The sequence below is a fragment of the Eulemur rufifrons genome, chromosome 7 (assembly GCF_041146395.1).
Source record: "Eulemur rufifrons isolate Redbay chromosome 7, OSU_ERuf_1, whole genome shotgun sequence".
Classification (NCBI taxonomy): domain Eukaryota; kingdom Metazoa; phylum Chordata; class Mammalia; order Primates; family Lemuridae; genus Eulemur; species Eulemur rufifrons.
The window spans coordinates 108,568,328-108,596,058 of NC_090989.1; the positions used below are offsets into that span (position 1 = coordinate 108,568,328).

General features: G+C 41.3%; 1 protein-coding gene across 1 annotated transcript in view; it reads left to right on the forward strand.

Annotated features, from left to right (window-relative positions):
• WWTR1 (WW domain containing transcription regulator 1) overlaps positions 1-27,731 on the forward strand; it is a 127,693-nt gene that overhangs the window by 90,905 nt on the left and 9,057 nt on the right. Inside the window, exons 4-5 of the mRNA XM_069473107.1 lie at positions 13,001-13,203; positions 27,484-27,617. Coding sequence (XP_069329208.1) covers positions 13,001-13,203; positions 27,484-27,617 — 337 coding nt within the window. The remainder of the gene's footprint in view (positions 1-13,000; positions 13,204-27,483; positions 27,618-27,731) is intronic.

The window sequence follows — 27,731 nt, forward strand, 5'->3', positions numbered from 1 at the left end:
CATGTTTAAGAAAGGACCCCCTTTGACACACAAACCTCCCAAATAAAATTTAGAGCTGTAGGCTTTTGTTGTTTTGCCTGGGATCGGAATTTCCTTTTATATAATAAGTGTTTAAAAAGCAGAGCCACTTGGGTTTCTACCTACCCCCATCCCTGCCCCAAACCTTATTCGTTTCTCCCCCAGAGATGACCCCGAACCGCTTCACAGGCTGAGAGACTGCAACTGGGAGACCCTGGGATGCTGGTCCTGAGGAGTGGCTCTTTCTTTCACGCTGTTTGACTAACTTCTCAGTGTACCTCCAGCACTTCACTATCTTAGGATTTCTTCAGAATTTTTAATTTTACTGAAGGATATGAAATAACCTGGCATTTTCCCACATGGTTCAAGCTGGGAGCTGGAAGGAGATTTCTATCACTCTGAAATAGGGGCCAGCCACAGTGCTCACCGCAGCCAGTGAGGCCCCCGGCCCCTGCCCTCACCCTCTGCTTTCAGCCACGTGGCCACCCTGTTTCTGCACAAGTACTCCAAGCTCACAGTTCCACCTTAAGGACCTTTGCCCTTGCTGTCCCTTGGCCTAAAATGACCCCCACCCGAATTTCCACACTTCATTTAGATTTTTTTTAGATCACATATCACCTCTTCACAAAGGCCTGTCTTAACTTCTCTGCCTAAAATAGCTCCACATTTATTTGTTCAAAGCCCTTATCCCCAAAATTATACTATAGGTTTGCTGTCACCTGTCTCATCACTAGACTGCAGTCTCCTGAAGGGCAGGGATCTTGCTGTCATGCTCATCACTCCATCTCTAGCCACAAGAAACAGTGGGGATGAATAGTAAAGTGAACCATGGGACTCTGGACAGAAAAAAATCCAAACACTACCAGTATTATTAATGTTCTAATACTGTTTCAGTTCAAAGATAAGTAACTTTTTTAAGGTCACTAGATAGCCTATAAGATCTAGGAGTACTGTCCTCAGCGAAACCCATATATGTACAAATTTCCACAATTTGTGGTATGATTTTACTACATTTCCTAATCCTGCTACCACTAGTTAAATTCTCATTTTTTTTTCCCCCTGAATGGTCCTGGCCCAATGCAAAACATCTCTATCACATTATTATCTTTGCTAATTTGATTGCTGAAAAATGGCTCTTTAATTTGCATTGCTGTGATTCCTTATGAAGCTAATCATTTTCCATACTTGATTACTAATTTCATGTTGTCTTTTATAAATTGTTCAAGTCTTTTGACTATCTCTTGAAGTCTTTATAGTGTCTGTTGTACGACCTCTTTAAATAATAAAGATGTTTACTAAAATGACATGTTATAAAAAGGAAAACAGATGAAGAACTATCGGCTCACACTGGCAACTTTTTCTCCACTCCTTGTGGCACACAGCTGTAAATTCATTTTCTGTCTGTTCGTGTGAGTTGCCATACTTAGCACCTGGAGTAGTTTTAAAATCATTCAGGAAAGCTAACCAATAAAAAGCTACAATAAACTCTCTCCTGACTAATGAAAATAAATGCATGAATCAGAGTTTCCATTTCCTGCTGGATGGAAGTATACCTATTGTCTGAAGATAATAAAATAGTTTTGGTTATGCTGCTGTTGCCCAGCCATGGAATTAAATTCAAAATTGCAAGGATAACTTTGTGAAGCAGCAAAGTGAAGTGCCCAATTTCCTCTTTTTTGCAAGCTAGGTTATTGTTTGTCTAAATTCACTAGCTCCATAGATGTGCTTCCTGCCGCCACAGGCCACTTTTGATAAATCCCAGCAATCAGACGGAATCAGAGTAGCACATTCTAATGCTGCTTCAGGTGGAAGAAAGATGATTTCTTTACAGCAAAAGGATCCAGAAGAGAACAACATGCTAGAAAGATGGAGATTTTTTTTTTTTAGACTTTTCTGGACATATTATAATGATGACAAATAACGTCTAAATCTTTTAAATGCCAACAAAATACACATTTGGGGTAATGCATTTACTAGGAAAACATAAAAACCAGTGTTACAGGCATTTCAATCTTTACACCTAAAAGAGCAGAATTGCCCAGATACTTAAACACTGGTTTGTGGACTGGATTACTGTTTGGATGGGCAGACAGGATAGCAAGTAGGAAAATCATTTCCTGGTGCTAAAAATTCAGGGTTTCCTGTGAAATAAATGCAGCTGGGGTTACAAGTCTAAAATTAGAAGGGCCTGGGGCATCTGGAGAATTGGAGGCCCATCTGTCAAGCTTTGGGGCACCTGGAAGTGGTTTTAAGGCTTGAAACAGTGAAGCCGGGGAAAGTGTGGCTGAATGTACACATACCCTAGAGCTCTGTGCCTTATCAACTGAGCTGGCTGAGAAATTTCCTTACAGTTATTCTCACTCAGAATTGGAATAAAGGGCTCAGTGTGAAGTTGGGATAGTGCGACTTCTCGGTTTAATACTTTACAGATTTTTGGAACCAAATGCACCCTGAAGTGAAAAGCTTTTTTTTTTTTGCTGACCTTGTTGGACGGCTAATACAGTTTCTGGGAAATAAGAGAAACAAGCGGCTCATTGTTGGCAGGAGCTGAGAGAGACACAAGGAGAGCGAGAGACGCGTCTGCAGTCCTTTTTCCCCCTTCATTGTATCGTGACTGAGTCAAGGCTGGACTGTGGCTGGGTTTTTCTTTCTACCTCTGTAGACATGTGTTTCCCATCAGACAGGGCTGCGTGACACCTGATGTTGGCCAGTTCACATGAGTTAAGCCTTGGACGGCCCATAAACAGAGAGGAAAAGACCCACAGCTGCACCCAGACACTCTTGATGCTGAACTATTTTTTAAAGCTTGGTGTGGCTGGGTCTGCACATAAGTCAGAAACGATTTACACCTGTATATTTTGGCTTCTTCCAGTCGCTTATCGTTACTTCCCCAAAGCTGCGTTGGCCAAAAGGTCTCGTGTTGCCTGATGGCAGCACCTCTCCTTTCAGTATAAGTTTTCAAAGTTTATTTGATTTTGTCCCCCTTTTTTGGAGGATGGAAGAACAAAGTGCTGTGCCATTTTGCCATTTTCTATACAAGTAGATCACACAAACGGGTGTCATCAAAATATGTGATTTATGTGGATTCCATCATTTTAAAATAAATACGTTAGTTAAATTAGTCTGCACTAGACTTGTTCATAAAATAGGGGAAAGGAAACACCACTTGTCCTTGTCACCAAATTAAACAGCATATTCGTTGATTCCTGAGGCCAGGCAGGACAGGGCAGTGACCGGTGACTGGCGCAGCTGACACGAGCTGCAGCAAGCTAGCATGCTCTCTGGGCTTCCTGGGTTTGTCACAGTCTATGCCTGTGATTTGTGCTGAGTCATTTCACCCTCCAAGATTCTTCATCTGTAAAATAAGTGAATTAATCTAAGTCATTGGTTTTAAAGTGTGTCCTAAGGTCCTGTGCCAGAATCTCAGGGGGATGTGTGCAAGAAGCTAAGCTTAGTGTTCAGTCTCCAAAAGCTGTGCCTTTCAAAACATTTTAAAAATTTGTTTAAAATTTCAACACGACAGTTGAGAAACGCCTGTAGGGAAAGCAGAACGAAAGCAAGACCAAGAGTTTAGAGAAGACAGTCGAAGGGGCCGGCATTTAAGTGCTCACTTCCCCACTGGCACCAGCACAGGCCTCAGGTCAGCTGTTGAATGAACCCCTGGCCGTAAGGGTAGCCTCTACTTCTCATATGCTGGGCTCTAGAGAAAGATCTGACTATTAAAAGTACGAGTGCCACTGGTCGAAAGGAACCAAGGCTCCTTTTCAGCCTGAGCTCCCAATGGTGATAATACAAAATATGGTAAATACATGGCCCCCACCTATAATGAGTGTTGTGGGGAAAATTATGGGTTTGTAAACCAGTAATGATAAAACAGGGCAAAAGGAAGTGGGGCTAAGCAGGGAATTGTGCTCTGAAAGTAAAGAGGAAGCAGCATCTAGAATCTAGTACTTATTAAATATTCATTTATAAGACTCTGGGGGTAATGGTTAAAATGTATCCTCAAGAGAAAAAGTTTGTGTGTGGGGGGGCATTTCCAGGGTTTTTTTTGTGATTTTTTCTTATTTATTATGTTTCTTTTTTAAATAAAAAATATCTATGGTGATCATCTTCCTATAAATGAAACTAATATTTTGTTATCAATTTATGATCCATGTCTCTGAAGTTCAGGGAGAATGTATTTAGTGCCTTCTCTGTGGATTAGTCAGATTTGAAATGCACTAAAATTATTTTTGTTCTATTTTTATAAGGAAGGAAGATCTATATCATTGTGGTTGATTCTAAGGGGCAGAGCGAGACTTCACTTCTTCCCAGGTCTTGTGTATCAAGAGCACAAATCCATCCCTTAGGAAGATGTGAGTTAGTTCAAATCACAGGGAGAGAATAGTTCAGTGTTTCTTTAAAACAGCTTCACTTCAGGTGTATGACTCAACCAGGAGTCCAACAGGAAAGATTTTCCTGACTTTCACCCTTGATCAAGTGCATGTTTATGGGTGAGATAATGCAGTGTCAGAAATAGTGTTTGATTTCCTTAAATAATTACAGAGTAAGTGGGTATGTGATATTCCCATTCTGATTATCAAGTAATATGGATACAGGGAGAGGACAACCACCTACTTGTAATCCAGGAGGACACACTGACAGCTAATCTGGATAGCCTGACCTGGTTCTCTTTCTAAGAGAGCACATTAGGGTGGAGATAGGAAATCTGGGTCTTGCTGCCCTGAGTTAGCCCTAGGGCTATGGACAGTCACATGCCTAGGGTGACAAACCATCCCATTTACCGGGAGTTTCCCAGATTTAGCACTGAAACCCTGGGTCCTGGGAACCCCCTCTCCGCGGGCCCCCTCCCGTCCCAAACAAGCCAGGACAATTGGTCACCCTCTGTGGCAGACCTCATTTTCAGCATTTTCGGAGAGAGGACAGAGAATGAGGTGGCTGTAAGCTTTCAATTCCAACAGATCGCAAATCAGGAGCTCTTATATTCCCCTCCCATGTTGTATTTAGGTTCCTAGAAGGTGTTTCTGATGTGATTTGTATAAATTTATTGGCCCCAACCAGCCCCTGTTTGGAGGAGGAAGTCTCCCAGGTCCCAAATAAGGTATATTACCCAGTGTGTGTATTTGAATGTTGCATTTTTACCTATTTTGAGGAAACTGCATTCGGGTTTTCAAAATGATGTCAGCCTCTTCCTGTTCCCACTCTCAAGGGAAGATGTTAGAAGGGTTATTTAGAGTAGTTAATGTCATTTTGTTATAGAAGCGAGTAAAAAGAAAAGATTATTTTGGCTATATGGAACTAAAGTTAATTTAGCAAGGTTTAATCACCTGTGATACGCAAGTTACCATATTTGAAATTTTCTTGTTAAATCAACATTTGTTTTTTTTTTTTTTTTTTGAGACAGAGTCTCACTCTGTTGCCCAGGCTAGAGTGAGTGCCATGGCGTCAGCCTAGCTCACAGCAACCTCAAACTCCTGAGCTCAAGGGATCCTCCTGTCTCAGCCTCCCGAGTAGCTGGGACTACAGGCATGCACCACCATGCCCGGCTAATTTTTTCTATATATATTTTTAGCTGTCCATATAATTTCTTTCTATTTTTAGTAGAGATGGGGTCTCGCTCTTGCTCAGGCTGGTCTTGAACTCCTGAGCTCAAATGATCCGCCCACCTCGGCCTCCCAGAGTGCTAGGATTACAGGCGTGAGCCACCGCGCCCGGCCATAAATCAACATTTGTTTATGGAGAATTTCAGCAGATATTCTAGCAGTCTTTTATAATCCTTGCTTTGCCTGTATTTTATTTTGCTTTGTTTTTCTGTTAGTCTGTATCTTGAATAGCAGTCCCTCATTCTAGATGCATGAAACCACGTGGTCTACATCCACTGGCTGCTATTTCCCCTTCTCTGGCCCTTCATCCTGAGCAGCTGCTTAATTAATTTTAAAGAGCTGAGCATGTAGTAGGAGCTTAATAAATATTAATTCATATTTAATTCAATTTATAATTCAATATTGTGCCAAAACATTTGCCAAGTTGCAGTGGACCAGCATTTCCTAGTATTCTGACTCGGGAGAACACCAGCCTTGCAAGTTTGAGAAGTGTTGTTTTTATATCTCCCTCTCAGACAGTCTTGGTACCCCTTAGTATATTAAAGGCTTTAAGAAATCTTCCAATAAATTAAGTTCTTTTAACATTATTTAGCCCAACATTTCCTCATCATTTGACCATGGAACACTTCTGGAAGCAATTTTTAAAAAAATTTTAGCTTAATGTCTATTTACTCTCATGGAACACGTTTAGAAACCATATTTTAAAAAAATTATATTCATTTTTATATACCCTATAAGAACTAATTAACATTTACTATCGAAGAGACAGTGCCCAGCACAGTTCCTGGTATTCATTTGGCATATTATAATGTAGTCTTTTTTTTTTTTTTTTTGTGACAGAGTCACTTTGTTGCCCAGACTAGAGTGCTGTGGCATCAGTCTAACTCACAACAACCTCAAACTCCTGGGCTCAAACGATCCTTCTGCCTCAGCCTCTCAAGTAGCTGGGACTACAGGCATGCGCCACCACACCCAGCTAATTTTTTCTATATATTTTTAGTTGTCCAGCTAATTTCTTTCTATTTTTAGTAGCGACAGGGTCTTGCTCTTGCTCAGGCTGATCTCGAACTCCTGAGCTCAAATGATCCTCCCACCTCGGCCTCCTGGATTGCTAGGATTACAGACGTGAGTCACCATGCCCGGCCTACTCTGTTTTTTAGTACAGTTTTAGTTTTATAGAAAAATTGAGAAGATAGAGAGTTCCTATATACCCCCTCATCCAGATTCCCCTATTGTTAACATCTTACATTAGTATGCTACGTTTGTTATAATTGGTGAACCAATATTGATACATTATTGTTAAAATCCATACATTATTCACATTTCTTTAGTTTTTACCTAATGTATTTTTCTGTTCCAAAGGCCCATACAGAACACCACATTGTATCTGTCACGTCTCCATAGGTTCCTTGTGACTGTCACAGTTTCTTAGACTTTCCTTGTTTTTGGTAACCTTGATAGTTTTAGGGAGTCCTCCTTGAATATTTTGTAAGATTTCTTTTTATTGGTGTTTATCTGATGTTTTTCTCACGATTAGACTGGGGTTATGGGCTTTGGGAGGAAGACTGCAGAGGTAAACTGCTATTCTCATCACATCATATCAAGGGTGTGTACTATCAGCATGACTTGTTAATGTTGACCTTGATCACCTGGCCAAGGTAATATTTTTCAGGTTTCTCCACAATAAAGTTATGCCCCCACCCATTCAATACTGCATTCTATGGAATGAAGTCACAATGTGCACTTATTCCTCTCCCCCCTCCGCCACCCCCTCTGACAATGGTGTATCTACATAAATTATTTGGAATTCTGTATGGGAGATTTGTCTCTCCTTCCCCTATTTATTTATTTATTTATTTATTCAATTATTTTCTTACAAGAGTATGGACTCAGGGATATTATATTTTTATTACATTAGTGAACCATAGTCAACAACATGCAAAACTCTCCATTATTGACAAAACAGGTACAGTAGAATGTAGGCGCTGGGAGTGGAAGAAGTCATGGAGGGCTTGGGGAGGCCGTACCCATTCTCTTAGATGGAACTGTGCCTCTGACACGTTGACAAAACCGCACATTTTTCAAAGTTCAACTCAAAGTGCCAGGATTAGAGATACCTTAACTGAGAAATTTGTTGTCAAAAGGAGAGAGGAGGCTGAGAATGCAATGAGAAATACATAACTAGCCACAGGTATTCCTCTTCTCCCTCCCAGACTCACATGTGAACTGGGGAGAAGGATTTGAAGAAAGTAAAGTAATTTCTGTGTCTTTCTAGGGCTTACATATGACTGACTTCCAGCCATTGGGCACCGGCTGTCCTTTCTATAATCTACTCAGAGCCAGCCCCATGCAGGCCAGTCTGTGAAGGTTTTTGTAGTTGAGCCTAACCTTATGGTTTTGTTTTCTTCACTCGGCAGTGTGTGTGTGTGTGTGTGTGTGTGTGTGTGTGTGTAACTAAAACCTATTTTAAAAATGAGGGAAGCAAGCCCAGAACACAGAAGGGCAAACCACTGAACCTCTCCTAGACCAAAAAGACGTTTGTTAAACATTCCAGGAGACGCTCTGGGCAGCGTCTGATTCACTGGCCTCCCTCATCGTCTGCAGCTCCTGGCTTGGGGAAGCTGCCAAAGTACTTTCTCTGTGAGTTGTAGCTCTCTGCTCTTGGTGCTGCAAGAGGCAAAAGTTCAGAAGTGAAGCCTTTACCTTTTGCTTGTTTGCTTCTTATATTGCAAATGATGCACTGGCCTAGAGCTGGGTCCAGGGACCTTCCTGGCCTTGAGCATACTGTTAGAGCTTTGCACAAGTGACGACGTGTGTTTGCTGGAAAGGGTCAGAGGGTGCATAAGTCTATATTGTCCTGGGCAGCACTAACCAGATGGTCGTGTCTGACAAGAGTAATTCCTGCCCCCACCCCATTCCCATGTTGACTGCCTCACCAAGGACACAGTCATTGAATCAAAAGGATGTTCATGTCTCAGATGCTGTGGAGTTTGTTTTTCTTGGTGTTTTCTTTTATATTGACTAATACTAATTAAATGATTCTGGTCACATCTGCTGAGCATGGTTTTATCAATTTCCAAACACAGGAGAGAAAGCCAATTCCAAAAAATAAAAAAAAAATAAAAAAAGAAAGGGAAAGGAGATGAAAACAATGAAAGAGAAAAAGATAAATGGGGATCTAAATTTAAATTCTGACTCTCTTGGAAGGAAAAGCAAAAAAGATGTCCCTGCTTTAGTTCTGATGCATTCCTGCTTCAATGGAGAAATCTTCTGTTTGGGTTATTCCTTTCTGTGGGGACTGGCAAAGGTCTAGAACTGACAAGGTCTTTAGCCTTTTTGAGGCAGTTCATGGCAGTCTGCCCTTAATCCAGTTTGGCCTCAGATACTGCATTTGGAATACTCTGCCTTTTTTTTTTTTTTTTTCTTAACGGAACTATTGTTCTCTCCCTAAAATGTTCTGGAATATTATCCCAAGGAGTATTTTGTTCGTCAAAAATTTAAATGTTTTGCCTTCCCATGCTCTCCTGAGGACCATGTTTGTGTTTATCCCTGCCTCTGGCCTCCTGTATCTCCACTGTCAAAAGCAGTGATTTTAAAGACCCTCAACCACCAATGACGTTCATGAGCTCCAGTTTCAGTGACAGTTCAGGAACAGTTTGAAATTAAATAACTGCAGGGAGCAGAGTGGCCAGCTGAATCGTGGGTACCTGGATTGAGTTAGGTCACCTGCTTCTAGGACAGTGACTAGTTTTATGACCTTGATAAAATTCACTCTTTCTCTGGGTTTTGGTTTCCTCATTTCCATGAGAAGGAGATGCACCAAGTGGACTCTCAGCTTTAATGATCTGGATTATATACTAAGTCGTATTTGGTGTTTTTCATATAATTTCAGGACTACCTTCTTTCACTCTACCAGGAAAATATTGAGTTTGATTTCTGCATGGCCATGTTTTTAAATTTTCATTTATGTTTTACATAATTAATAAATGCACATCGAAAAACTTCAAACAGTACAGAAGAGAAAAAGGAAGATCACCCCCCATCCCTTGCACCCAGTTTCCTCTCCAGAGGTACCCACTGTTACCAGTTTCAGGTATACCCTTCTAGAGAGATTTGCAGTATGTGCATAATCTGCTCCACCTTTTCTAACCACAGATAGTAGCATGCTCATAAATACAGTCTGTCCCTTGGAGTTTTTCCCCTCTAGACAATCTGTCTTAGAGACTGTTCCATAGAAGTACCTGTAGAATTCTCTCATTCTTTGGAATCGTGATATAGAATTTCTGTAAATGGGTGGAGCATAATCTCCCACTGGTGGGCATTAAGATCATTTTTAGTCTTTTGCTGTTATAAACAATACTGTGCTGAATATCCATTGTCCAAGCTGCTCTGCTGGTGTGTGCTTTACTTTGAAAACAAAGCCACTGTCTAAGTTCCGCTCTTCCAGACTCTACAGTTAATAGCCAGAGATGTTTAGTCTGAATGGTCAAATCTAAATTAAGTGTAAGAAACCAACGTCTCCACTGTTACTCCCTGTGAACGTCTCTTATAGGGGTTGGTGTTTTGAAGACTCACAGGGTGTGGTTTGGAAAGAGCGCTCCTCTAAGTCTTAAACTCCTCCAGATAAGGATTCAGATGTTAATAAAATCTGCCGGGCCGTATCTGGTTGCTGCGTGGAATTGGGTAGCAGATTGCATTGCTTGTGAGGAAAGCCAGTGCAGCCTTTTGCACACCGACAAAGGCAGTCTCCCCAAGTCACTGATGATCACACTACTTGAAATTGTCATGTCAGTAACATACTAGGCTCGAGTCAGTTTTAAAAATTTTTCAAAGTAGCTGAGTTATAAAAATTAACATAGGATAAACACCCTGTGCTTTTCAAGCCTTTTTCCCCTTAACCTGGGGATTTCTGATATTGGAAATATTGGGCACCTTTTTTCTACAGTAGTTATATCAGAAAAATAGAAGCATATTTTTTCAGAATTCAGAAATGGCTGTCCTTTGAAATAATTACCATTCTTCCCTCTCTACCTCCCTCCCTTGGCTTGAAATAGGTTTTATGAATTAAACCCGTCTGTATGTCTGGATTTTGTCTTCCTTGCATCTGTATTTAAGAGGGCTTTTCCCCTGAGACGCCACGTGTGCAGTCCTTGACCTCCCACCCCAGACCTTCAAGTAGAGGTTGTAATTATGCTCCAACAAGCTCTAGAAGTGAAATATTCATTTCAGTTATTTTGGCATCAGTCATGACTGTGCTTTTTTTTCTGTTCTCAGACTAAGAGTATAAGAAATGCCCAACTGGTTTTATTTATTCATCAATTTGTTTGAGCTCTCCCTGTGTGCCAGATATGGTGCCAGGAGGTGAGTCCTTTGTGGTGCACTTGATTCAGAAAGGGAAACTTAAGCTGTTTAGGCAATGTATGTGCTCTGAGTATTGCTCCCTTTCAGTAGCATGTTCCTTCTCCTTTAGTAGCATGTTAGTGAGCAGAGAGTTGTAAACCTTTCCAAACCCTCCTTGAAGCTTCCCGTTGGTAGCCTGAGCAACCTTTGGGCCCAGGTCTCTGTTTTGATGACCTGCTGCATAAGTGGTTCTTCCTTGCGATCAATCGAAGGCAAACTGTGTTAAGAAGGGTGCTCTCAGTTTCAGCAGTTTTTCCTTTTCTTTGGTCTAAGCTGTGGCAGAAGGCAGTTGAGGACAGTTAAAAGAGCAGGTGGATGGGTTGTCAGGGGGCCTCGATTTGGGCCCTGGCTTTACCGGCTACTAACCAGGGCACATCTCTTAGCCTTTCTAGGTTATAGTCTCTCTTCCATAAAAATAAAGGGATGGACTAGATCATCTCCACGGTTCCTTACATAGCCCAGCAGTCTCATATTCCATAAGCCACACATAAAAATCCATCTCATTTTTTCAGACATCCCTTCCACCAGCCTGTTGGTTTCTATGAGGGCAGGAGCTATTTATCTAGCATCAAGCCTGGCACACAGAGGGGAATGCAATAGATTTGAGTGAGTGTATGTGTAAAAAAATGAACATTTTTACCCCACCCTCACCTCATCCTGGAGAAGTCCCTGCCACAGAATTCTTCTTCAAAAAAACATATTCTTCTATAGGAAATCTTCAGTGTTAGTACTGTCTTTTGAATATATATGTGTGTATGTATACACACATGTATATACTCACATACATTTAATATGTAGATGATTGGACTACTTTGAAATTCATTGAATAAAATTTAGTTATAAAATGTATCCATAGAAAATGGAAAACAGAAAATAAGTAACTTTTGGACTTTTATTAAAATATGTAATATTTTTACCCTTTAAGTTAGTGATACCAAATATAACAAAAATAGAGGGGTTTTTTTCTCGGAAATGAAGTGAGTATATAAAATTATACCTTATTGTCTTTGGCTTTGACTTAGGAACAGATAGACTTGAAAGCATGGTTTTCTTTATTATATGATATTGCCCAGGCAGAAGTTAAGCAAATTTGACTGGTAAATGGTTTTGAGAAAAACTAGCACTTTTTAAAATACATTTTTGTCGGAATACCAATTATAGAATTTATTAAAGGATTTTAAAATTCTTTTCAAAAGTGAAGTTCTATGTGCTGAAGTTTCAAATGTTGGTAAATGCAAATAAATAGAGAATACTTTAAAAATTTAAAACACTTCTAGCACCTTTATTCAATCACAAACATGTTTAGCATTTTTGTGTAGTTTCTTTTTCACTAATTTTTCACTTTGCAAAAACAAACATTCTTTCTGAATCAGGTATTTGTTCCTGAGTTTAGGTCGGGCTTCTTTGGGGCACCTTTTTAAACAAAGCATTAATAGGGTACGCTTATGTGTAGGTTCCTGATCTAGGTGCTGTGTTTTACATGTTGGTTATCAATTCACTTATTTGTCCTAAATATTATTATATACCCACTGTGTATCAATGATCACATGCCCTCCTTGGCTCTGCCATAAACATACAAATTATCTGAGAAAGTACACCACACACACACACACACACACACACACACACACACACAGATGTCCTGGTGAAATGATCTCATAAGTTGTAATAACCTTTGTGGGATTTTCTTTTGACCACCTATGTTCTATGTACTCTAGACACAGGAAAGTCGTGAAATAAGATTTTTAACAGAGCACAAAAGCTGAGACTAGATGAGTCAGGAGTAGGGCCAGCATCTGAGCCTCCATGAATTGAATTAAGGTAATAATTATTTAAACAGTAATAATTAACAAGAAAGTACTCTGGAAGGAATCTCAGGAATCTATACTCCAAAGCACAAAGCATTTTGATGGTCTATTTTCAATAAAGTATTGCTGGCCCCAGTTATTAATCCTCTTGTATGTTCTTCCCTTCTGTAGTGATGAATCACCAACACCAGCAGCAAATGGCACCCAGTTCCCTGAACCAGCAGAATCACCCTACTCAGAACCCACCAGCAGGGCTCATGAGTATGCCCAATGCGCTGACCACTCAGCAGCAGCAGCAGCAGAAACTGCGTCTGCAGAGGATCCAGATGGAGAGAGAGAGGATTAGAATGCGCCAAGAGGAGCTCATGAGGCAGGTATGGCCTTCCATGGTGCCTGGTGGAGGCTCCATGGCCTTCGGTGCCAAGCCTGATGGGTAGGTAGCTGCTGGCCTTCAAGGTTAACGTCCTTTCTCTAGAAGCATTAGAGGCTCAAATCCCTACTCCAAGCTTCGTGATTAGAGTATAGTTTCTTCTCCCAACACTGTGCCTACATTGTCTTCAGAGCCAAACTTATGAGTACAAGTACTGGTTAATATTAGCATGACTGCCTTTGCCTTCCACTGCTGTTTTTTAGAAGGAGAAAAAGTAGAAAGTAGAGAGAAAAAGCATGTTCCAATTACCTATTGCTGTGTAACAAATTTCCCCAAAATTTAGTGGCTTAAAACAATAGTATTTCATTATATCAAATAATTTTGTGAGTCAGAATTTGGAAAGGAATCAGCTGGGCTATTCTTCTGCTCTACATGGCATTGACAGAGATCATTTAGTGATAGTCATCTGGGGGTGAGCTGGTCTGGAGGGTCCAAGATGGCTTTACTTATGTGTGGAGCACCATGGTGAGGATGGCTGAAGACCAGGCTTAGCTGGGACTAAAGCCTGGAGCATCTACCGGAGGCATCTATGGTGTGACAGTCTCAAAGTAGTAGCATTTGTTACATAGCAGCTTGAGTTTTCAAGAGAAAATGTTCTGAGAGACAGGAAGTGGAAGCTGCCAATGTCTTAGGGCAGCAGTCCTCAACCTTTTTGGCACCAGGGGCCAGTTTCATGGAAGACAATTTTTCCACCGAGGCGGGGTGCAGAGCTCAGGTGGTGATGCATACAACGTGGGGAGGCTGCTCACCTTCTGAGGTGTGGCCCAGTTCCTAAGTTTCATGGAAGACAATTTTTCCACAGCCAGGGGTGGGGGTGAGGGTGGCGGTGGGGAGGCAGTGTTGCTCAGCCTGGTTCCTCACAGGCCACGGACCAGTACTAGGCCCAGGGTTTGGGGACTTCAGTCTTAGGGCCTAGCTCTGGAAACTGTCACGGAGTCACTGTTGCCATACCCTTTTGGTCAGAGTAGTCATAGAGCACCCCCCAGATTAAAGCAGAGAGTAGAGGGGATGTTCCATGGAAGAAAAGACAAAGAATCTGCAGCCATCTCTGATCCACCACAGAGCATGGAAAAGAGGGAAAATTGAATGGATAATGAGAAAGGAAAATGGTTTGTATATGGGCTCTGGTAGGATGCTGTGCAAAACTGCTTGGACATTAATCAGGCACTTTTGTGCCATACTCCATTCATTCAATTTTCATTGAGTCAGTCGGCAGAATGTCGTGTGTGTCTTATATGGGTCAGGCTCAGTGCTATACTTCAAAAATGAGTAAGAGAGAATCCCTAACGGAGCCCACAGGTTTTTCCCTACCTCGGTGACTTGGTCTATGGAAGAGGAGAATTCTTTCTTCTGTGTTGCTAAAGTAATGTAACTCATTTCTGCTACATTTTGGGGAGAAAAGCTTCAGTTTATTGTTCTAATTCTTCAGACTTTGCTTTATGACTCACATGAAGCAGGATACGTGGGTAGCTTCCTTTTGCTTCTTTAAAGAAATAAATAGTTTTAACTGTTCCAGAGAACTTCCTTGGAGGGGAGGATTGGGGGTGTTAGGGTAAACGCTATTTTTTTTTAGTTATATCTGATACTTTCAAAAATATACATTGACTTCCACAAATGAATAATGTATTGCTTATCAAGTGAACTCTAAGCTATAAGATATCTATACTGTGTAAGGTTTAAAATACATGGTGAATTGAAATAACTTCTTAGCTATAGTGTTTGAAAATAGGGAAATGAATATAAATTATGCTTTGTTGTTCAGCTGAACTTTCCTCCAAATTTGAGGAAAACAATTTTGTAAGGTAACTACAGTTGTGCCTTCTACTCTGAGATTTTATGTTTGGACTTCCATGGTTCTTTCAGACTAACAGTTGTATATACTGTTTTTAGAAATGTAGTATCGTGTTTCTTGGCAGGAAATAATTGTATTATTGTTCTCTGTCTTTGAATAATAATTCTATTTAGAATGATTTTTCTATTTTATAGAGTAAATTAAACAACATTAAACTAGCATTCATATGTTCTCACAGTTTTATATTTAAATAAGCTTTAATGAGTTTTCTTTTTACACAAAGCTGTGACTGTTCTGCAAAGAATGACTTGTTTCTCTCTCTCTGCCTGTGTTTCTCTTTCTCTTGCCCCTCCTCCTTCTTTCCCACAGACGGTATTTCTGAAAAGGGGTGGGGAGGAGTGCCCCAAATTGTTTCCTTTATTCCAGCTGTAGGTGCCTTTGAACCAGAATGTAATATATATTGATGGTTCATATTACAGAAATGCCAACCAAGTTCCTTAAATGCTGATCCTTAGAGGCTGTGGAACTTGGAGCATTTTGCTGCATCATGGTGAGCAATTGCACTGTATAGAACAGCGGGGAGAAAGAGCTGTCCCAATATGCTCACAGAGGCTCGCATAGTTCAGCCTTGACTGTGTGTGTGCGTGTGTTTGTGTGTGTGTGTGTGTGCACGCGTATGTATGGTTAGGAGGAGGAGATGGGATGATGCAATGGAGGGTTTAATGTCTTTCTATTTTTGTTGTGGAGAACAGGAAAAAAAGGTCTAAATAGACCTTGTTAATCATGACAGATTTTTTTTCCCCATCCAGAAGCAGCATGCTCCCCAATGTCAAGGATATTATTTAAGACCATATAATAAATGGCATTGAAGTGTTCTATAATAGTCTTCTAGGGCATTGACAGGATGCCTGAATATTCCGGTGGGGTTTATGTATATCATCTTGGTGGGTTTTCTGACCTCTTTCTTTTGGTGGTTTTCTGCTTCACTATTTGTACTTAAGCCAGGGCAGGGGCAGGGAAATGAGCTGAAAGTAAAAGTGATCCTTGGCTCACCTGTTTAGTTGCCTTGCAGCCTCTGGAAAGAATTTGTGGGGCCGGGGGAAATGGTGGTCCTGGTGACATTTAAATACATCTGTAGTCTTCACCTTGTTCAGTCTGTCCCACTCCCATGTCCTGGGTAGTTATCAACTGCCTGAATATCCCTTGCTCAGTGGGCAGTTTGTAATTACCCTGGCTCTCCTCCGGCTTGCAGGAGGTCAACTGTACAGCTTGTCTTCTCAAGGCTTGTGCCCTGTGGGCAGGCCTGGACCTACCTGCCATTCTCCCAGGGGAGAGTGTGCAGGAGCAAGGCCCCACGCCATGCTCTCTCTCTATAGTAGGAAGGAAGGTTGGCAAAATGTAGTAAGTAGATGAATTTATCCCCTAATTATTGAGAAATTATCACTGCTCTGTATATTTTTATCATTCTTGAATGTTATGATGTATATAAAAGGTCCCTATAAATTATATGCTATATAAGTATTCATTATTATTTCTCTTCGTCTTCCTTCTGCTATGCCCTTGTTCCTCTAGACACACAGTTTGATGATATTGCACCATGGAGAAAACAACTCCATCCTCGTAGCACAACTGACATATACTTCATGATGCCAAAGGGTCACCTGTTAGCCCATTGGCACTGATATCATGCCAGGATATTAACGAAATGGATTTGAGGAAAGCTTGATTACAAATCTAAAGCGAACCTTTATTATTTCAGGATGAAAGTTCATATTTTTTTCCTTCTTTCTTTTCTATCTTTATCTCCTCATTCATTCATTTAATCAATATTTATGTAATAGAATATAATAGATAAATGGGACACGATTGCCCTCAGGTAACTTATATTTTAGCAGAGGAGGCAAAATAATTATTAATAAATATAATCCAAATTGGTGGCCAGAGAATAAATTAAAACCATTCCCCACTTCATGGGCGCCCAGGAGCTACCCTCTCTGACTTTCTTTACGGAAGCTGAGACCAGACACCCCAGGGCAGAGTTCTGTGACTGTGAGCATAAGATGCTCCTTTGTTTCTTTTCAGTGATCCCTCAGGCCAACAAGCTGTGGAACAGCTGCAGAATTAGGATCAAAAGAGCCAAGAAGGCTTGGTATCTCCACTGAGTAGGAATCTTCTAAAGTAGGAGAATTTCCTTAAATACAGTCCCTCCAGTTTAGTACTGGCTGCTGCAGCAACGGAGTTGAGCTACTTGTAACTGACAATTGATGAATTATCTCAGAATGCGGCAGGTGCTCCAAGTGGAGGGGTGCCATGGAGCACCCGGGGCTCCCAGCCAGGTCTGAAGTACGCAGCCTTATCAGAAAAGCGGATCTCCCTGCTTTCAACAGGCATCTACCACAGATAACATAGCGAGTGAATTTTTGTGAAAGACATTCTCCATTGTCCATGATAGAGTTTTATTTTTACTGAATTTCCTAAAGGCTGTGAGGCAGCTTCAGGTTCATCAAAGAAATGGTAACCCTAGAAAAAAGAAAGCAATTCTTAGTTGAAGATTTGCTTGCTGTTGAGTTTTGTTATGTAGCAAAAAAATTTTAATTATTTAAAATATAATTTACTGAGTTATTTTTCTGATTAAAATAAAAGAAAGCAGTTTTGCTAAATCAAAGAAGTCAGACCCCTAAGAAACTACATACTGTATGACTCCATTTATGTGACATCCTGGAAAAGCAAAACTACAGGGACAGAGAGGAGATGAGCGATTGCCAGGGTTGGGGGTGGAGGTGGAGTTGACCCCAAAGGGGCAACACTAGGGAATTTGGGAGGCTGATGACACAGTTCTGTATGTTGGCTGTGGTGGCTGCCACACAGCTCTATGCATTTGTCAAAACTCAGAACTGCACATCACAAGGAATGAATTTTACTACGTCACGTGTTTGTAAAAGTAATAATAAAAACAGTAATTACCACACAAAAAAGACAAAACACATTTTCATGGTACAAAATGTGTAAAATACTCAAAAAACAAAAAAGTGAATTATGATCACCCATATGCTTAGAGAGTACGGCTATAAAGTTGTTGATTTCTTTCCAGTCTTTTCGTATGTATCTGTGTATCTACTTTGTCTTTAAAAACAAAATTGGTATCATATTTTGATACTGTATTGTCACTTCTTTCTTTCTTTCTTTTTTTTTTTTTTTTAGGCAGAGTCTTACTCTGTCACCCTGGTTAGAGTGCCGTGGCATCAGCCTAGCTCACAGCAACCTCAAACTCCTGGGCTTAAGTGATCCTCCTGCCTCAGCCTCCTGAGTAGCTGGGACTACAGGCATGCGCCACAATGCCAGGCTAATTTTTTCTATATATATTTTTAGTTGTCCAGCTAATTGCTTTCTATTTTTTTAGTAGAGACGGGGTCTTGCTGTTGCTCAGGCTGGTCTCGAACTCCTGACCTCGAGCGATCCTCCTGCCTCGGCCTCCCAGAGTGCTAGGATTACATGCACAAGCCACCGTGCCTGGCCACTTCTTTCTTAATATGCTGGGAAGTCATTTATTTATTCTGTATCAGCCATGGAAAGTTGTACTGTGACTTTGTACGGACCTATCCTCAGTGCCTGGAATCCTTACTAGAACAGACTGCACACAAATTTCAAATACCATGAGCCATACATGCCATCAATGACTACAGAATATTTTAAGTTGTTACAACTTAAAAATTCAATGCAGTGTGTACTCAGGACCCTAAAAGGCATGACTGCAACTTTACTAAAAGAAATGGAAAATTGTAGTCACTAGAAAGACACTGAGAAACAAGCCTTCTTGGTGCCTCTTTACCCATCTTAAAGAACAATTCCTTGACATGAAAACAGGCCTTTGGCTTTATCTAAAGAGAGTATTTCTTTTCATGCTACTATTCATTTGGATATAAAGCTTTGAGGCCTTCTGCCTTGGAGATTAAGCTGGAGGACTTCCTGTTAACCCCAGGGCCTGGAAGACTCTTCAGTGGGGAAGCCTGCTCCCCCTTGCCCCTTCTCTGAGGGCTACCTTGTTGAGAAACCCTTATTATTCGCAAGCATATTCAGCACTGTTTTTACCCCCATCCTTTTCTTAATTGGGGATCGGGGGACAGGAGAATGCAGTGTGTCAAACAAAAATGCTGACTCAGCCCGGCCTCCAGTTGCCAGGGCAACAGGGACAAGGCAAGAGGGAGGCCGCAGAATTCTTTTGGCAGATCTCTCGGGTTTCTGCTGGGCTTGATGGCCACCGCCGGGTGGGCTGGCCAGCTGGCCGGCCCTGCATGGCCATTCCTCACTGAGGGCTCCACAGAGGGGACACGTCTGGCTGCGAGCAGGGCTGGGCTAGGGGAAGGAAGATTCCCAGGTCTGTTTTTTGTCATGTGGAGAATAGCTATTTAGAGACCTTGGAAACTGTTGTATCGTAGCAGATCATGAAACACGAAGGGTGTCTATTTCATGGTCTTTGCTTCAGAACACAGGACCATAATTTATCTTTTAGAAGCCCATTTCCTAGAATTAAGTTTCACGTTGACTGGGATGTCAGAGGTCATGTGATCCAACATTTGGTCAAGGTATAAATCCCTGTGTGTTAGCTTGACTGTTTAAGTTCAGTCATTCATGTATTTGTTCAACAAATGTTCTAGGCACCAAATGTGTGGCAGTGAGATGACAGGCCTGGCCCCTCCCCCCACAGCGCTTCCATTCTAGCTCGTGTCAAGTGTTTTATTTGCCTGAAGTCCCAGAAATAATCCATTGTCTGAAATGTCCTGGTGTTGTTGAGGAATAATACCCATTCAAGTCTTTAAATTTAATTTTTATTTTTTTAAGAGATAGGGTCTCACTCTGTCACCCAGCCTGGAGTACAGTGGCGATATCATAGCTCACTGTAACCTCAAACTCCTGGGCTCAAGTGATCCTGCATCCACTTCCCGAGGAGTAGCTGGGACTACAGGCACGTGCCGCCACACTCGGCTAATTTTTTGAAGGTTTTGTAGAGACAGGGTCTCCTATGTTACCTGGGCTGGTCAAGTCTTTTTAAAAGGACCCTTTTTTCAAAACAACATGTTGTACATGATAAATATATACAATTTTTATTTCTCAATCAAAATAAATAAATATAAAATAAAATAAAAGGATCCCTTTGAAAAATGTTGCAAGTTGAACATAGTTTTAAAATGAAGGTTCGCCAAGTTTCCGCTGGGGAAAAGCAGCTCCTTATTTCTGGTCCTAAGGAAATCACTGAGGTACGAAGAAACATTCCATCTCAAAATCCATTCAGCCTTATTTTTTAAGTGAAGAGAGAAGAGTATCTACATTATAATGTTTCTCTTCATGTAATTCAAAGGGACAACAGAAGCAGATTATGACACAACACCAGATTGTTATATATAAATCCTGAATTAAAAGAGTGACAAATAGTCCATGGATAATAATTCTGGACTCAACAAATGTCTTCCCAAAAGTATCAGAGTTTCGACTCTGTTCTTTTATGGCGACAGTCTGGCAGCTGAGCATGTGTGATGAGGTATTTTACAAAGGGAGGTTCCCGGAAATGTGACAATGAATTTCTAGAATCCCTTGGCACAGAGTTAAAAAGAGATTGACATCAGGAATTTTTTTTTTCCCTATAAAACGGTAAATAATTCAGCATTCTGCCTCTGAAGTCCCTCAGGATTTTGGCAGAGAGAACAACTTCTCTGCACCAGAACAACTATTTTAATGTTAGGATTTCAAAATATTGTCCTTATTATTTTTTCTGTCCGTTTGTTTCTACTCACCCCACCCTTTATAATTAAAACAATCCAATTTTCCCTTTTTTTAGAGTCTCAGGCCACACACACTTAAGTCAAGCAGAGAACCCTCAGCAGAGGTTGTTTCCCTTTGAAGTACCTTCCCGTGAGGGCAGGAGCTGGCTGGCGGGAGGCTCCCTCGCCCCAGGACGGACAGGGCTGCAGGATGCTTTCAGCTGCTGTTTACTTTCGCACCTCCTCTGTTGATTTATTCTACAGGCAAGCTGCAGCCCAATGGGGAGCTGAACGGAGGGGAGGTTTGAGGTTTGCTTCCAGGGACACCTTCAGCTCACAAGTCATCATTTGTCTTTCACATCCTTACCCCTCTAGCTATTTTACCCACTGCCCTGTCCTCCAGCTGCTGGGAGAGGGTGTTTTTGGACCCACATATAATTACTTGTTTCAGAGAGCTAGATGGATGACCACAAACTCACAGAGAGATTTTCAAGCCCTTATTTTGCCGGTCTTTCCACCCCCAGCTTGAACATAGAGAAAAAATAAAGTGGGTTGGGGGAGGGCTACCAGGGACAGCTTTCCAGATCTTTCTGAAACTGGCCCTTAAAATCTGAACTCATAACTTTGCTTGATGTGTTGTAAATTCCCAGGACACTAGCTCCACCCATATACATTGAAAAGTATCATAGAATACATCCAGTTTAATCTGTTTCCCAATTCAGGGAAGAAAACTGTGTTCAGGACAGCTAAATAGGCAGTTTCATTTAATTTGCCTCTAAATTGTCTGAGGTAAAGTGGTTGGTCTTTCCATTTTATAGCTGGGAAAACAAGCTCAGAGAAATGAAGACAATTGCCCAAGTCTCATAGCCAGTAGGTGAAAGGGCCGACAATTTGAGGTCTTCCCACCTCAATCCTTGGCTTTCCTCTCTCTGCCACACTGTCTGTGGCGGCACAGAGTCAGGAGCCAGAATGCCTGGATTTAGTTCCTCCAGCAGTTGTTAGTCGTGGGATCCTGGGAAAGTGGCCTAATCTCTCCATGCCTCAGTTTCCTCATCTGTAAAATTGAGATAATCAGGTTGTCGTGAAGATGAGATGGTAATAGTATGTTGAAGTGCTTAGAACAATGTTTCACACATAGCAGGCAATATGCAAGTACTAGCTAATATCTCAGCCTCCCAAACCTTTTAACACTATCAGCAGCTCATTCTATTGAATGCTCACTGTGCCAGGTTCTTTATAAATATGCTTTCTGATCTTTATAACAGCCCAGCAAGATAGGGCTTATAAACCACCTTTTTTCAGATGAACAAACTATCAAGAAAGGATAAATATTTAGTCCAAGATGGCACAACTTTATAGTAGCTGAACTGGGATTTGAACTCCAATCTTCTGACTCCAAAGATACTTTTTCTCTTGTGCCATGCTGCCTTTTCTGTGCCAAGCCCTGGACATGTCCAATAGCACTGAACCCTCAACTACTGCTTGAGAATTCCAGTGGTCAATAGTCCAGAGAAAGGAGAAGTAGCCAGTTTACCCACTGAACTGACACTAACTGGAAAGTCCTTCATCATATCTGCCTCAGATCCAGGATAGAAGGGATCTTTCCTGGATTTCTGTGGCAGTCCATGAACAGTCTGGGAGCTGTGGTGTGCCCCTCCAGTTTTCTCCTGTGGCTTCATTGTCATCCACTTCTTCACAGAACGTGGTGCCCCAACTCCTCCCTGTCCTGATGTCCTCCTCTGGTCACTCTTTGTAAAGACTTCGGTAAAATGTCAAACAGAGACCTGGCCGCAGCCTTGTGTGTGCAGGTTGACTGGAGGAGAGAGGTCAGGTGGAATGCCTGGAGAAGCAGCTATGACCTGCTACTTGGGACGGAAAGCAGGTTTCCAGCTTGGAGATACCGGGGAGATGGAATCCACGAGGGTTGGCCCTTGTCTGTCATGGTTTGTTATGGTCTCTCTCTAGAATCCTCCGTGAGGATAGGGCACTTTCTACATTGTCAAGTTGCTGTATTCCTGCTGTCAACAACAGTACCTGGTGCCTGGCAGTCTCAGTAGTACTTTTTAAAGAATAAATACAGGCACAAATGAGTAAATTGTTGTGGGGACGGAGGGAGACATAATTGACTTGGATATTGAACTTGGATGGGTGGTGATATAAGAAAAAGCTTGAAGTTAGGAGGAGGAGCTGCTTGGCCCAGTTGAGGAGCCCAGTGTGAGACAGGTGGAGTTTCAGACACCAGCTGGACATATTCATTTAGGCATCCAGCGGCTGGGAACAGGGGAGGCAGTAATTTCCTATGGTTGTGGTGGTCGGGAGGCATCCCGGATGAGGTGGTGTAACGGAACCTCTAAGGATGGTTCCAAGGAGAGGGACTTATGGTGCTGAGGAGTCTAGGAAACTGAAGGCTTGTTTTGGAGGACAGGGCAGGTGGAGGTGGAGGGGACATCTGTGAATAGACCTGTTTACCTGGAGTGCCGTGGGACATGAGCAACAAGCCAGCTTAGTGTTCTTATTCTGCCCAGGCTAGAGGGAGCAGACGACTGGGTGCTGGGGTAAGGCAGCGAGAGTGGGAGGCCCGAATCATGCCCTAGACCCGCCGTGGCCAACAGTCACCCCTCTGTTTCCATGGACGTTCACTCTGTCCAGTGCCCATCTTTTGCCTTTGCTTTACCTGTTTTAGTTCCATCAGTTCTGACTGCTGCTTCTTTGGGCTAAGTCAGATGTTTGCCTTTCATTTCTGCCTGTGTGAGGGCAGTGGATGTCATTTGGCAGTCAAAATCATCCTGGGTGTTTGGGCTTTAATTTTATAGCTAAATTTAGTTTAAAACAAAGCCCTCCCCTGTTTGGATGCAGACATGTCGATGAGGCTAGCCCTTTTATTTTCAAACCTTGGGTTTTGCACTTTTTTTTCTTTCAGTTCATGAGCAGAAATAGGGAAATATTTTCATTCAAAAAAAGGCTAGAATTTGTGAAGTTCTAAACAGAGAACTATTACATTATAAAATTTAAGTGAAATGAAACTTCTCACCATTCTCCATTTATATTCAAAACTAATCTCATGTTATACAGAAAGGCTTACAAACCTCTCTTTGTTTTAAAAACAATGTTTTCTTAGCCTTGCTGACCATCTTGATGAATTTCACACTTTGGTTTCATCCCTCCAAGGTGAAAGTTGACCAGGAACAAGTGTCTACCAGTCAAAGTGGATCAGTTCCACAGAATCGGTTGTGACTTTTAAAATCATTTATTTTTGGTTTTGCTTTTGTTTTTTTGACATTGGAGTACAGAACATGAGATAAGAATAATAGTTCACATTCGTTGTGAGATCTCAAGTTCTAGTTACTGATCTAAGCACCTTATATGTGCTACCTCACTTTATCTTCACAGCAGCCCTCGTGGGTGGGTGTTCTTATTGTCCCCACTCTACAGATGAGGGACAGAAAGGTAAACTAACTTGCAGGCCAGGGTTCGGCTCTAAGCATCTGGCCCCAGAGTTCTTGCTTCTGACTACTCTGCCTTCCTGCTCATCCTGTTAGGAGCAGGGAAGTGTGCAGTGGGACTGTCCCCCGAGGATGGAGCTTGTACCTGGCTAGGTGAAATGTATACAGTAGGCTGTTATTTCACTCATATTTGTAGTTGAAGGTGAGAGTGAAAGTTCTTAGTTTTTTTTTTCTTTTATTACTAATCACAATTTGTAATATTTCTCATTTATTCATTGAACAAATATTTATTGAGTCCCTATTATATGCCTCACACTGTTAAGGTAGTAGGGATATAGGCATGAACATGATAAATAAAGTCCCTTCCCTCGTGGAGCTTATATCCCAGTAGGAAAGACAGAGAATAAATACCTAGGTTGCTTTGAAGAAAATTCATACAGGTCAAGAGATAGAAAATAACAGATCGAGGCTATTTTAGAACAGGGGTCAGGGAGAAACATCTCTGAAGAGATGACATTTGCAGGAGACAGGCAGTGAGGGAACGAGCTTGGGAAGAGCTGAGGAGTGCATTCAGGCAGAGGAAATATTGGTGCAGATGCTGGGGGTGGGAGGAGCAGCAGACAGGGAGTGAGGGGAGCAGGTCAGAGACAGGGGAGCAGGGGTGAGCAGGGCGGCCACACAGGGCATGGTGGGCTGCAGTGAGGACCTGCCTCCAGTCACAGCGCAGGTGAGACAGGAAGCAGGTAGGTTTAGAGCAGGGGGCCATGTGATCTTCATTTTGGCTGCTGTGTTGGATGACTTGTGACCCAAGAATGATCTTGGAATGATCTTAGAGAAAATGTTGCACTCATGAGTAATAACTTTCTAACTCAGACTAACCTAATTTATATTTCAAAGTTATTATTCAGGGACATTCAACGCCCTTTCTGTATTCTCTCTCATCTGTTAGTGGAAGGTGGAAAGTGATACTGTGAGCCCCCTACAGACAGAATGTAGCATTTGCTCCTATGATGACTTGGTGGTTGGGGCAACATCGATGCTGAAGAACAGAACTTCTGTTGTCTGTAATTTGAAATAGAGGGAATAAATGTGTAATGGCACAGTGAAACACCTTCCCCAATATAGTATGGGATCTTCCAGCTTTGGTTATTATAAATAGTCCTTTTAAATTTTATTTGTATATTTAGCCATACATGCATTATTTTATGTTTATATCTAATGAAAGTATGTTAGGAGTAGCTTAAATGAAGAGGAAAGTTTAGAACTATCTAGTTTCTGATATTTGTTCTTATAATTTAAATTTTATCATCACACTGTGTCATTACAGATGACAAATAATTCATATACATTATTTATATGATGTATTTTTTATCCCATAAAGTTCCAGAAATGATTCTTATATAAATTCAGACGTCCTGGAAATTTCAGACTCAACCTGTATTGTTAAGACATATGGTGATAAAATTTTATCATATAATATAAAGAAAAGCAGCCATCTCATCAACTTTTATGTTTAAAAGGGTATCTGTTTAGAGGTAAGCCCCCACATTTATTGAGAATGGAATATTGTAGGTAAAGTTGACTTTTTGGATAATGAAGATTATTAGTCAAAGGGTCCTTGTATTTACAGTTTAGAAAGAATTAGAAATTATATCATGGATCAGGTGTTTTCAAACTGTGGTTCAGGGTATGTGCGTGTGCATGAGGGATTGAGGCTCCTTATGCCAGATTCAGTTCCTGATGTTCTTGTGTCTGAGGCTTTCAGAAAAGCATTTGTCAGATCATAAGGTTTCTAATGCACACTGCCTGCTGTGTAAACACAACTATTGGTAAATAATTCAGTTTTTCTGGATTTATTCAGAAGGTACTTCCAAGAATTGGATGATAGATGAAAATCACCTTTCAAAATGATCTCCGTTTTTTTGTTTTGCTTTTTGTGGATTACTGAATAAAATTTATTAAGTGTTCTGATTACTTGCAATCTGTATGAACAGAAGTGAACCAGAGGCCCTTTCTAGCTAGAATATTTATTTCAGTATAAGTTAACAATGTATTTTCTTATCAGTCAGGTCTCTCACAGTTTGTAAGAGTCATGCTACTATGACTCCCAGTAACAGCACAATGAACTCTAGTAACCTAAAGTTTTTATAGCCGATGACTTCACTGGGACTTGTCTAGACAGCAGTTACTCCCTAAAGTCATAGCATGTTAGGGCTGGAAGAGATCTAACAAAGATACTGTTACTTAGATGGCCTAAATGTTCTGTTTGCCATTGTAGCCATGGTTTTGGGGTTTGAGGGCTGGTGAGACCAACAACTTTAGCATGGAAAGTGGGAAATGGATAGGCATAAATATGGGAGAGGGCCCAATCTTGGTTTTGGATGCAGGTATAAACAGCTGCAAATTTGAGAGGAATTTGATGTCTGGTCATATTTAGTCAAAATGGAAGAGACTTTTAGAGGTTAGACCGAGAGAAAGCAATTGTAGTCAATAAATTTGTAACCTTTTGGACTGACTCTCCTTGGCAAAGTAATGCTAACCTTAAAAAAAATGCTTGCATTATATTTTTTGCTAATGAAATCCATATGCTTTTAAAGAGTTACTTGTCTATGGGATTTGGATTGGATCTACGTGGTTCAGCATTGTAGTCAAGTCAACAAAATAGTCAAATAGAAAACCTGATTGTCTTTTTAAAACAAACTTTTAAACTGGTTATTTTACTCTACTGGCTGTTGAGATAAAACTGCCAGATGTAATTTAGTGTAGAGCCTGAACTCTGTAATCCCATATTCTGGACCTGTAAGTGGCAAAGACCAGGATGTACCTGCTAGTCCAGAGTCTGATTACTTTGATTGATTTAGATTTGGTCTGAGAACCTGGGATAGAAATAGAAATAGCCTTGTCTCTGAGAAAGTGTCTTGAGAAATTTTATATGATTTGGGCGTTTAAGCAATTGCATGAGTGGGAAGGTTGCAACGTTAAGTACCCTGAGGTCAAATAATAGCTGGGCGTCTCATTAACTTTGTGAATGGGAGAAAGTGACTTATGTCTGCATGCTTTCTCCCGAGAAAGAACACCAACAATTTCCTCATGATTTTAACTTACTGAGAATAAATATAAAGTGCTTTGTATTTGATGAAAAGTTTTCGTGTGAAGGACGTATACTTCACTCCCAGCCTTGTGACAATGAGCCAGTGACTCTAGCCTCCCCTTCTGACCGTCTACTTCTGCAGGAAGCTGCCCTCTGTCGACAGCTCCCCATGGAAGCTGAGACTCTGGCCCCGGTTCAAGCTGCTGTCAACCCGCCCACCATGACCCCAGACATGAGATCCATCACTAATAACAGCTCGGATCCTTTCCTCAATGGGTGAGTTAATATTTGGGGACCACCTATGTTTGCTCTCTTTATTATGTGGTCTAGACTAGAATGGGGTCTTTGTTTACATTGGCAAAAGTTGGGGAGATTGAGAGGCGAGGGTGA